The 12,198-nt window shown below is 33.9% G+C and overlaps 1 protein-coding gene across 7 annotated transcripts in view; it reads right to left on the reverse strand.

The window, feature by feature from the left end:
- Window positions 1-12,198, reverse strand: part of ATP11B (ATPase phospholipid transporting 11B (putative)) — a 126,700-nt gene that overhangs the window by 26,708 nt on the left and 87,794 nt on the right. For all 7 annotated transcript variants that reach the window (XM_019463268.2, XM_019463267.2, XM_019463269.2 and 4 more), the window contains exons 22-25: window positions 10,209-10,354; window positions 8,507-8,566; window positions 6,822-6,949; window positions 5,625-5,763 (exon numbers count right to left, since the gene is read on the reverse strand). In XM_019463268.2, the coding sequence (XP_019318813.1) occupies window positions 5,625-5,763; window positions 6,822-6,949; window positions 8,507-8,566; window positions 10,209-10,354 (473 nt within the window). The remainder of the gene's footprint in view (window positions 1-5,624; window positions 5,764-6,821; window positions 6,950-8,506; window positions 8,567-10,208; window positions 10,355-12,198) is intronic.

The raw sequence follows: 12,198 nt of genomic DNA on the forward strand, positions 1-12,198 counted from the left end.
TCCTGAGGGCTGACTCAAGAAAAGATGCTCACCATCACTTACCATCAGGGAAATGCAAATCAAAACTACAGTAAAGTATCACCTCACACCTATCAGAATGGCTAAAATCAACAACACAAGAAACAACAGGTGTTGGTGGGTATGTGGAGAAGAGAACACTTGGGCACTGTTGGTGGGAACGTAAACTGGTGCAGCCACCATGGAAAACAGTATGGAGGTTCCTCAAAAGGTTAAAAACAGAACCACCCTATAATCCAGCAATTTGCACTACTGGATATTTACAAAGAGTACAAAGACACTAATTCAAATGGATACATGTATCTCTATGTTTACAGCAGCATTACTTACAAAGTATGGAAGCAGCCCAAGTGTCCACTGATTGATAAATAAACAAGAGGTGGTATATATACACAATGAAATATTATTCAGCCATTAAAAGAGAATGAAATCTTGTCATTTGCAACGATACAGATGGAGCTAGAGAGTATAATGCTAAGTGAAATAAGTTAGAGAAAGACAAATACCATATGATTTCACTCATGGGGAATTTAAGAAACAAAACAAACCAGCAAAGGGAAGAGAGAGAGAGAGAGAGAGAGAGAGAGAGAGAGAGAGAGAGAGAGAGAGAGAGAGAGGAGAGGGAGGAAACCCAGAAATAGACTCTTAATTACAGAGAACAAAGTGATGATTACCAGAGGGGAGGTGGGTGGAAGGATGGGTTAAATAGGTGATGAAGATTAAGGAATACACTTGTGATGAGCACTGGGTGACATAAGGAATTGAATCACTGTACGGCACACCTGAAACTAATAGAACACTGTATGTCAACTAACTGGAATTAAAATAAAGACTTTCTAAAAAGTATCAAATTATCTATTTTTAAATATGTGCAGTTTACTGTATATCAAATACAACTCAAGGTGTTTTTAAAAAATGATTTAGTGGAAATCAGTTTTCATTATTTTTGGAGGACTTAAAAATTTTTTTAATTCATTTTTTTATATTTCTAAGTAACCTGTACACCCAACGTGAGGCTCAGACTCACAACACTGAGATCCAGAGTTGCATGCTCTACTGACTAATAAGCCAGCCAGGTTCCCCTGGAGGGCTTAAAAAAATTTTAAGTTATATTAAGATCTGACTGACTTATTTCGCTTAGCATTGTAATTTCACTCATACATGTAATTTAAGAAAGAAAACAAACAAGCAAAGGGAAAAAGAGAGGGAGACAAATTAAGAAATGGATGCTTAACTATAGAGAACAAACTGATGATTACCAGAAGAGAGGGGAGTGGGGAGATGGGCTGAACAGATGATGGGGATTAAGGAGGGCACTTGTGACGAGTACTGGGTGATGTATGGAATTGGTGAATCACTATATTGTACACTAGAAACTAATATAACACTGCATGTTAACTAACTGGAATCAAAACAAAATCTTAAAAAAATAAAACTAAAGTTTTTGTCAAACATAAAGTTACATCAAGATCTCTAACAAATATTCTATAACCATTTTAACTTTTGTCAAAACTCTTTAAACATAAAAGAAATGGTGATTGTGCTTTTCCATGAAGCATGACTTTAAAGTTTTATGTTAAGCTCATTTTTAGCTTTGAAAATAAAATGAAAAGATTACCCATGCAATATAGCCACCAAATTACTGATCTGTGACTTCTGGACAAATGTTTGTGATGATACCACTGCACTGTAAGATAAGCTCCAGGTTGTACAAGCACTAGGAGTATCTTAAGCCTGCATAAGGCTAGGCAAATTTTACATGAATTTAATTCTTCTACTATTTTGGAGAAAAATAATTAAAAATTCATCACTATGTCATTTTTAAATGGTGCTGTGAAGGTAAAGATCTGCCCATAGGAAAGCAGTTTTTAGACACACACACACACACACACACACACACACACACACACACACACAAGCATTCAGCCATGTTATATACATTACTCTTTCCAAATCTCACAGAAAATTTTATCAGGGTTCTTGTATTTTACTTAAGAAAGGAAGTCCTGTTAAAAAGATCGGAGAATATATGAAAAATGAGTAATTCTTTCCTAAGTTAAAGAGAAATTAAGAATGAGTGAATACTTCAAAAATATTTGTTGAAAATTCATACTTATAATATTCATGATACTGCTAGACCCTTATACAAAAAAATGGGAGTGGAATCTTAACTTCTCCTGAACTGTCCTGCTCTACCTGGACCCTAAACTATTTCAACTCTTTCTCCTGCTCCTCTCTCAGGGTCACTGATTTGCATCAACTTCATCCTTATCTCCAGCTATTCCTCTTCCCAGTACTTCCCCCTAATAATGTTTTCTACTTCAGGCTTTCAACTGTTGGTAGATTTGTTGGGCACACAGGAATAACTAACTGGAAAACAGAAACCATTCAACATATCCAGTGTTGAACAATGGGACATGAGCTAGATGTCTAAAAAGATTTTCAGTATAGGAAGATGTAAGAGAGGGCTGGAGCAAAAGGACAGAGGTCTGTGGGCTTAACCCTAAGGAACAGATGGTTCTAAGACTTTGGGAAAAAAGAGACAAGAGATGAAATATAACAATGGCTTGGAACTAAAATGAGCACATTCTGAGAGAGTCAGCAAGGACAATTTAAAATTTTTTTTTTTTTTTTTTTAACGTTTATTTATTTTTGAGACAGAGAGAGACAGAGCATGAACAGGGGAGGAGCAGAGAGAGAGGGAGACACAGAATCCGAAACAGGCTCCAGGCTCTGAGCCGTCAGCACAGAGCCCGACGCGGGGCTCGAACTCACGGACGGTGAGATCATGACCTGAGCCGAAGTCAGACGCTTAACCGACCAAGCCACCCAGGCGCCCCAAGGACAATTTAACATACACATTTAAAGAGGAAAGAGATTCCAGGAGAAGTTGATCAGATGGGATTGGGAAGGCAGGGTCTTCAAAATACTTATTGGATGGTAAAAATAACAACTAACTCTGCCAAGACTGATTGAGTACTTGTACATGCCTAATGCTCTTTATATGCCTAATGCTCTTTATATATAATAATCCTCACTGCAAACCTAGAAGGTAGGGATTCTGCTCCTATATATAATTTTGTGGGTGAGGAAACTGAGTCTTAGAGAGGTTAACTAACTCATCCCAAATCACTCAAATGGTAACTTCAGGTGTCAGGTTGTGGAGTCATTTCACCTGATCCCAATGTGTGCTTCTTTCCCACTATACCTAGTATTGGTGGCAGGGAGTAGTAGATTAGTTTCTAATGGTATATATCTGAGTGATAGAACAATTAGGCTAAAAGGGGAAAGAAGTTAATGATTTACAAATTGAGTTACCAAAAAAAGGGAAACCAACAATTCATACATGGTAATGAAAAAAATCTTCATTAAGATTTTATCTTTGTATACAGCATGCTTAAAATTTAATTTTAAAAGAGTCACTAAACATAAGAAACAAATTTAAATTATCAAGGGAATACTTAAATTCTGACATATAATAAAATACTATGTAGCCATGAAAAAATATTTTTGAAGCATTTTTAATAACATGGAAAGTCACTTAGGCTATAATAAGGGGAGAACTATAATAAAGCTATCATTGGGGCGCCTGGGTGGCTTGGTCGGTTAAGCGTCCGACTTTGGCTCAGGTCATGATCTCACGGTCCGTGAGTTCGAGCCCCACGTCGGGCTCTGTGCTGACAGCTCAGAGCCTGGAGCCTGTTTCAGATTCTGTTGTCTCCCTCTCTCTCTGCCCCTCCCCTGTTCATGCTCTGTCTCTCTCTGTCTCAAAAATAAATAAACGTTAAAAAAAAAAAATTTAAAAAAAAGCTATCACTGAGACATAGGGGGATATAAATTATGAGGTTAATGGAAAATAGCAAAAAAATAAAAAGGAATGGGTGAAAACATGTTAAAATCATAGAAGTAATTATACTTAGGTAAAAGGACAACAGGTGATTTCTTTTTTTTTTTTTTAAAGATTAAAACAATTATTTTAGTAACCTCTACACCTACTGTGGGGCTCAAACTTACAACCCCAAGATCAAGACTAGCACACCCTCTGACAGACTCAGCCAGGGGCCCTGGTGATTTATTTTCTTTCTATTTTTTCCTATGTATTTCAAATTTAATGGACACATACAACTTTTAAAATCAGGAACAAAGTACTAACCAGCAACAAAAAAATTAATTTCCTTTCATGGATGACATGTTCCTTCTACTTTTCAAAACTTCTGTCCAGTTTTCACCCTAATATTTCAGGTAGCAATGGGCATACTATCTGTAAGTTTGATGGTCCTTGCACAGGTGGCACTATTGTGCACAAAGGCACTGGGCTAATAACTTGTTTCTCAAAGGAACTTAGGATCATGGCTAAGCACACAGGCTTTGAAGTCACAGAGATCTGAGTCTGAATTCTGTTCTTGTAATTTATTTATGGTGTGACCTGAGGCAAATTTCTTAACCTCTCCAAGGTTAATTTTCTAATATGCAAAAAGTAATGATATTTTCCTCACAGAGTTATTATAATTTAATAAGCTACCACACACAGTTGGCACAAAGAAATAACTCAATAAAAGGTAGTATTTGGGAAGTGCCGTAATCTTTATACTGTACAAGATCATATTTTTGTCCAAATCAGGCTAAACATGTCCTCAAAAGTGAATGCATGTATGTTCCTGCACTACATCTTAAAGGAATGGCTAAAAAAAACCTCTGTACAATTGAAATCCATTTCCTTCATTGCACTTGGATATTTTATTTGCTTATTTTTTGTATCTCACACGACTCTATGCTCCATGACCAAGCATGTTTAGTTAATCTCACGTATCACATATCCAGAACCTAGTATAGTACACAGTATGCTTGGTCCTTAATAAATATTTGCCAAACAGATAAAACTTCATATTCTCCCAATTGCGAATCTTGTATCTCTGTGTCTCAAAATATATTCTTCAATGCTTAAGTACTGCCAGTGGGAAAGGGAAACTAAAGGCGACAAGCATTTCCAATTTACCACAGTACCACTGCTGTCACTTCCTTTCCTCGTAACTCATTTAGCTAAGCCTAGAAAGAGAGGCCTAATTCAGCCAGAAGTCAAATAAGCTCTCCGATCAGGACACAGTAACAATGGCCACTTCCTAAGCATACCAAAAAAAAAAAAAAAAAAAAAAAAAAAAGAAAGAAAAATTCACATGATTAAAAGCAAAAAACTAAACACCAAGTCCTCATTTCTCATATGAAAAATGCAGGTCACAGTATCTCTCCAATAGGATTATCGTGACAATTAATGGAGATGGAACATGTAAAACTCTTAGCAAAATAGTAAGCACTAAATAGACAGCAATTATTATTAAGACACAATCCTAAAGCAAACAGCATGCAAGGATATATCCCCTCGTGTGAATTAATTTAATAGCAAAACTGCCTAGTAACTTGAGTTTCATATTAAGACTATACTGTAATGCTTTTAACTTTTGAAATCTTTATACAATTGCATTTTAACTTAATACCTACAATTTTATAATTTGAATTGAATTTTACTTTTATTTTTTATGAGAGAAAGTTATGAGATCAGACTAAATGAAATTATTAACAAATATTCTTTAAAAAATGATATATTTTACCTGGCCATTTCCAAGCAGAGATATATCTTTTCCAATTAGAAAATAGGATCCAAAAAAGAAAATAAAGGCATGACTGAAACCCAGGATGGTCCAATAAAGAAATGTTTTAATGCTTAGTTGACGGTTTTTACTAATGTCTCTGTATATTAAAAAAAAAAAAAAAGAGAGAAAAAGGAACATGGTAGGATTCATGTTTATTATTTCCATACTAAATTATTGTTACAAATTCACAATGAAAAAACAAGAAGGATATTTAATTTAAAATTGCTTAAAAATATTAGCAGAAAGTATACACCTGAATTTACAAATCACTGTTTATAATACACATCTGTGTAGCAGCTTATAGTTCATGTAATATATTTAAAAACATTTTCTCATTTAGAAAAAAAACATGATATAGGCATAATAATTCAGCTTAATTGTTAAAAGTTGATCTATCTGCAGTATATTCTGTTGTGAACAGTCACTCTGCTATGACTATCTGTTTTTAGTGGAGTCATTTGAGTTTGGTTCAGCATTGAGGCTCCTAATCGATTTCATATCCACCAAAGGCTGGAAGGAAGAGCAGTTTGTGGTAATCTTAGGTCAAGCCCAGTCCTAGATATCCTGGGAAATCAAAGTGAGTCATTGCCATTTCGGGATGACTGAATACCTCTGTAAGAGTGGACATCAGGTTAACTTGGGAACCATAAACTGGTCTTCAGGAATAGTTCCACATCTCTGTGATTACTTACTTGGTTCTGGGGAAGCAGGGATAACCCAGAAGATCTGGAATAGGAATTAATGTCCTCAACCCTGAATTTTGCATTGATTATGACTTATTAATTTGTCAACGTTAGAAAATAAACTAATTTTTTAGAAACTCTGGAGACAACCAATTACTAAATAACTTCTTTTGTGCACATAAAATGGAGTATTACTGGTTTGCAACAGTAAATGCAAATTAAACAACTGCCCAATGCATTCCTAGTACAAAAGTGTTCATTTCTAAAAACAATGGAAAAGTTATTAAATTTTTCTTTGATATCCAATAACTATAAACCATAAACTAAAATACTTCCTTAGTAAAATATTAATCACCGAGATACTGCCTAATATATTTGCTTATTTATAGGATGCTTTCAAAAATTGGTAACTACGTAACACACTTTTTATACTCAGAACTGTTATGGACATTTAATACCGGAAAATACTTACCGATAGAGGGTAGGCTTGCTCTGTAATACGTGAGGGTCTATATGCTGTTCCAACAGACTATATATCAGTATAGGTAGGGAAGTAAAACAAATATTGTATAAAGTCAGGTACACGCTGTCATACAGTGTCTAGAAAGAGAAATTGGTGGGAATTTTGAGATTCTAAACTGTGTATTAGTTATGCATATGATCACAAAGAAGCCTACTGGAAATAAGCATAAAAATTATATAGCTTTCTCAATTTACACAAAAATCCAATTTAGTAATTCCAATTTGTTTCTTACATAGACACAAACACATAATATTCCTAGATTTATATTCTTTGTGGGAATTGGAACACTTTGTTATGTCAAGTGATCTGGAATTACAGTGAATTGGAGCTACATTTCAAGATTCTCCACAATGTGGTCATTGAGATGTCGTTTTTACACAATTCTCCTGCATGCATCTTAGGCTTTTTACTATTCCTTTGGTAGGGAAAACATACAGTTTTGCTTTTATGACTCTGTCTTCCCATCTAAGTCCTACATTTCCTTTAAGGTATGATCCATGAAACTTTAAACATTGGCTCAAGTTCTTGATGATCAAACGTCCTCTTCTAAACAGCTGTCTGTGCTACTATTGGTACTAAATGCCTCGCACTTTGCGTACACTTCATTTATTGTTTTTATTGTTATTAATACTGTCTCAAATTATACTGTAAATTCCCTGAAAACCTAATCAAAATAGATTAGGTCTACTTATAGACCTAGCATTCTCTAATTCATTCAAGTAAGCAAACATTATTACTGGCAATCAATGACCAAGCAGATACTTGAAATTTAGAGCCACAGGTTGTAAATGGAAGCAAAAACAGGATTAAGGATAGAGACAGCTAAAGAAAAACCTAAGATAATCAGGCTCTTATTATTTCAATAAATTAGAACAAATATCTTAATTAGAGATGTATAATGTGGTATGTAAAAAGGGTGCTCAATTAGTCAAAAGCAGATCCTAGTATGGTTTAGTTATTAACTTCGTAGCTATGTGATCATGGCAAGTTACTTAATTTCTGTGGATTTCAATTTCATTTTCCATAGAATAAAACAGAGTAGATGGCAAATATGTGACGTGTGTACAACCAAAGACCCACATGTGCTCATTATAGCTACTACTACCTGATTACAGGGTTTCTCTCTGAGCCTGTAGCTTCAGAACACTTTTCAAACTAGCATTCCTGGTGGCTCTACCAGTTATTTACAGTTCATTACTGAGATAAAGTCTATATATCATTCCTGGACTCAATCACTAAACTTCCTTCCCCATCCAAAAAAACTCTGTGAGTCAAAAAATAAATAATGAGGTAATCCCCCAATAGTTACTCTAACATGGCTTAATATAGAGCTTACAGAAATATTACATGTAAGTTGAAAAAGTTACCAAAATTCTCTCATAAGCTGTTAAGAGTTAATACTTATTTTTTAGAAAACATCTAGAATTAAAATATATTTTGGTATTAACATTCACTTCAAACTGAAAATCAGAATAAATATTATCAATTTTATACTGATCAAATACACTAATTAGGGAATTTTTGTCTATTTATTTGTAGGACTAGGAAAAATGTAAAAAGTCCCTCCAACTATCAAAAACTGAATACACACACCTTATTCTAAAAGGATAAATCAAAAGCTTCTATTTACTTACTTGTTGAGAAAACAAACAGTAGAACTGATATAAAAATTGGGGTGTGATAAAGCACACATTCTGAAAAACAAGATTAAACGGAAATAATTAAAATATTTGGGTCTAAAAGGGAAATAATTTCTAAGAATGGTTATTAAAGAGTCCAGAACACAATTTCTGATATGGTAAGTAGAAGATCTACTCATAGGAACTTGTTCCCTTATTTAAAATTTCTAAAAGAATTCTAAGCAGTACTTCAAATGTCAGAATGAAAATCCCTTGGGCTCTTATTGCTAAACAATGCCATAATTTTGAATTTACAGCCTTCCAGCTATTATTCCATACTTTTCATATATAATACAATAAGTACAGTTTATTTAAACTATAGGGTTATGGGCACCTTGGTGGCTCAGTCAGTTAAGCATGCGACTCTTGATTTCGTCCCAGGTCATGATCTCAACGGTTTGGGAGTTCCAACCCCATATCAGGCTCTGTGCTGACAGCACGGAGCCTGCTTCGGATTCTCTCTCCCTCTCTCTCTCTGCCCCTTCCCTGCTCACACACTCTCTCTCAAAAATAAATAAAATAAACATTTAAACCTTAGGGCTTAATAGCTTTTAAATAAAAATATTTAAAATAATAAATGGAATTATGGAAACATCTTTCCATTTCAATATACAGTATAAAACCTTGGATTGTGAGTAACTTGGTCTGCAAGATGAGCAAACATTTCTAATAAATTCTAACTTGATAAATGAGCAATGTCTTGCAATATGAGTAGTATGCGATACTGAATGTCATATGATCACAACTCTGCCAATGGTTTTTGAAATTTGCTTTGATAAAGTGCTCTGGATTACAAGCCTGTTTCTGGAATGAATTATGCTCACAAACCAAGGTTTTATTGCACTTATATCATAGCAAAAGTTATGATAAGATAGAAAAGCTATAATAAGGTGGCCATCATTTATTAGCAATATGCAATCTACCTGTGTTCTTTCATTGGCTTATAGATATTATTTATAGAATATATGCAATATAGAACACTATATATTGTATTAAATATCTTGGTATTCAGGAGCTCCTAACATGGGTTCCCTTGAAGTATACCTTCCCAAAAAGGGTTAAGAGAGAGAATGGTATTTCAACATAATTAGTTTCCCTGTAATCCTAAAATGTATCTTATTTTATGCATATAAAACCCCTCTAATGAGTAGTTTATACATCTTACTAGACTACCAAAAGGTCATTCTTGGCACAAAAAGGATGAAGAACCTCTGCTTGAAACCACTGTACTGGACCTAAATTAAAACTTATTACTGGCTCAGGAAAAAATAACATGAAAGAAATCAAATTAAGTATGTTTTAATTTGCATAGAATAAAATTATCAATTTTAAGTGTGAATTTTGATGCTAACAAATTTATGCACCCAAGTAACCACCACCACAATCAAATTAGAGAGCTTTTTCTATCATGCAAAGTTCTCTTATATCCCTTTCCAGTCAGTGCTATCACCTGCACCCCTGGCCTCAGGCAACCGCAGATTTTCTTTCTGTACTACACATTAGATTTATGACAAAATAATCAAAGTATATCCCATAAACTGTTATTTTTACTTATAGAAACAATTTTTAAGAATAATTTGAATGGCAATCACATACCTTAAATTAAAACCTCAAATTACTGTCAGTAAATGGTTATATATATCTCCATGAAACTCACCTTATAAAAAAAATACTGTACAAGGGTAGCTATTCTAATATAATAAAAATGACCATGAACAAAAAGCAATTTGGAGAGGAATTTAAATCTAGCTATTGCATAGTCACTGTTTCTTGCAGCTTGTCTTCCTTCTTTACCCATGATTCCTGTAATAAAGAAGACAAAAAGGCAAGTTCATTGATAACTGAGAAGTGTGATTTTGATAATTTAACTACAAATATCTTAATTATCTATAGCAGTTGAACCTGGGCTTGGGAGCACTATTTCCCAATATAGAGTGGATAGAAGATTCCCAAAAGGTTGCTCCACTTAAATCAAATACATAATTAAAACAAATCTACAATACATACCAGGTATGTAACATCAAGTGTCAAAGACTCAAAATATAATAAAATACAATGAATATAAAAATAATGTTGAAAGTTAAGGATCTAATAAGAACATCAAGTTTTACACTAATAGACACAAAGTACTAGTTAACAGATTTCTAATGGAGAAAGTGCTATAAAACAGCTTTAACTTTGTTAATTTCCAATGAACATAAAAAAAATCCAAATTGAATGATTAGAACCTAGCAAAAATGAGCATTAAGTTTAATGGTTTTAAAACTTTCGCACATAAGTCAAACAAAATGTGCTCTTTACTTATTGATTGAATTTGATTATTTAAAATGGAAGCCCTGATTTTATTACTGGATTCAAATGGCATGAAATATTTCAATAAATATAACTAACAAACATTACACAGAGCAAATGAAGACTTAAAAAAGTTGTACGCATTGAGGGCATCTGGTAGGCTCAGTGAGTAAGCATCAGACCCCTGATTTTGGCTCAGGTCATAATCTCACAGTTCCTGGAATCAAGCCCCTTGTCAGGCTCCATGCTGGTAGCACAGAGCATGCTTGGGATTCTTTCTTTCCCTTTCTCTCTGCCCCTTCCCCACATACACGCTGTCTTTCTCTCTCTCTCAAAATAAACTTAAAAAAAAAAAAAAACTGTATGCACTGTTTGCTGAAAATTCTTGCAAAGGTAATTAATAGTGAGAAAAGCTAGCACACTCACAACTTCTTACCTTTCTACGACTGCATCTAGATAAAAGTTACGCATGAAATAGCAATTCACCAGATTATCTATGTGCACATTTTGAACAAATGCCAAGTATATAAATATTTTAAATGTTTAATGTGACAATCTTGCTCCCTTTGTTAATTTATCTAATCTAGGCTGGATAAAATGTGCTTTTTAAAATAAGTGTCCACAATATCACTTGAAATCAGTACATAATTTTATCTGATAAATATGAGTACATTTTTAAGGTTACAGTAATCCTTTAGGTTTCAAAAGAGTTCTTGCCAAGTTTGTTTTTTCAATCTGGAAACAGCTTTGAAAAATCATTTTTCAAAATTATAATTTTTTATTTTTGTAATAAAAAAAATTTCCAAAATGGCTAGGTATAGATCATCACTTACATTTATAACATCTAGAGAAGACCACTATTTTTGGTCTATATCCTTTAAGAATTTTTCCTTCTGCATTTTTTGTGTGTATTTAATATATACACAAACAAATGTACAAAACGAGATTATTTGTTTTATAATCTGTTATTGTCACTTAATACATTATGGACATTGTTTTTATAACATCTAACTATGTTAACTATTCATTTGTTAAAAATGTTTTTAATTTATTTTGAGAGAGAGAGTTTGTGTGTGTGTGGGTGAAGGGCAGAGAGAAAACCAAGCAGGCTCCACACAGTGTGGAGCCCCACGTGGGGCTTGATCTCAAGAACCTCAAGATCATGACCTGAACTGAAATCAAGAGTTGGACGCTTAACCAGCTGAGCCACCCAGGCGTCCCTTTATTCATTTTCTTAAAAGAAATTCCTAGATGCATAACTGCTAGGTCAATAGGTACACATTTAAAATTCTATTATACATAATAATGCAGGGTATACCAATTTACACTCCCCCTAATACTGTACATGAGGATTT

The sequence above is a fragment of the Panthera pardus genome, unplaced genomic scaffold, assembly GCF_024362965.1.
Source record: "Panthera pardus isolate Hobbes unplaced genomic scaffold, ASM2436296v1 HiC_scaffold_16, whole genome shotgun sequence".
Taxonomy (NCBI): domain Eukaryota; kingdom Metazoa; phylum Chordata; class Mammalia; order Carnivora; family Felidae; genus Panthera; species Panthera pardus.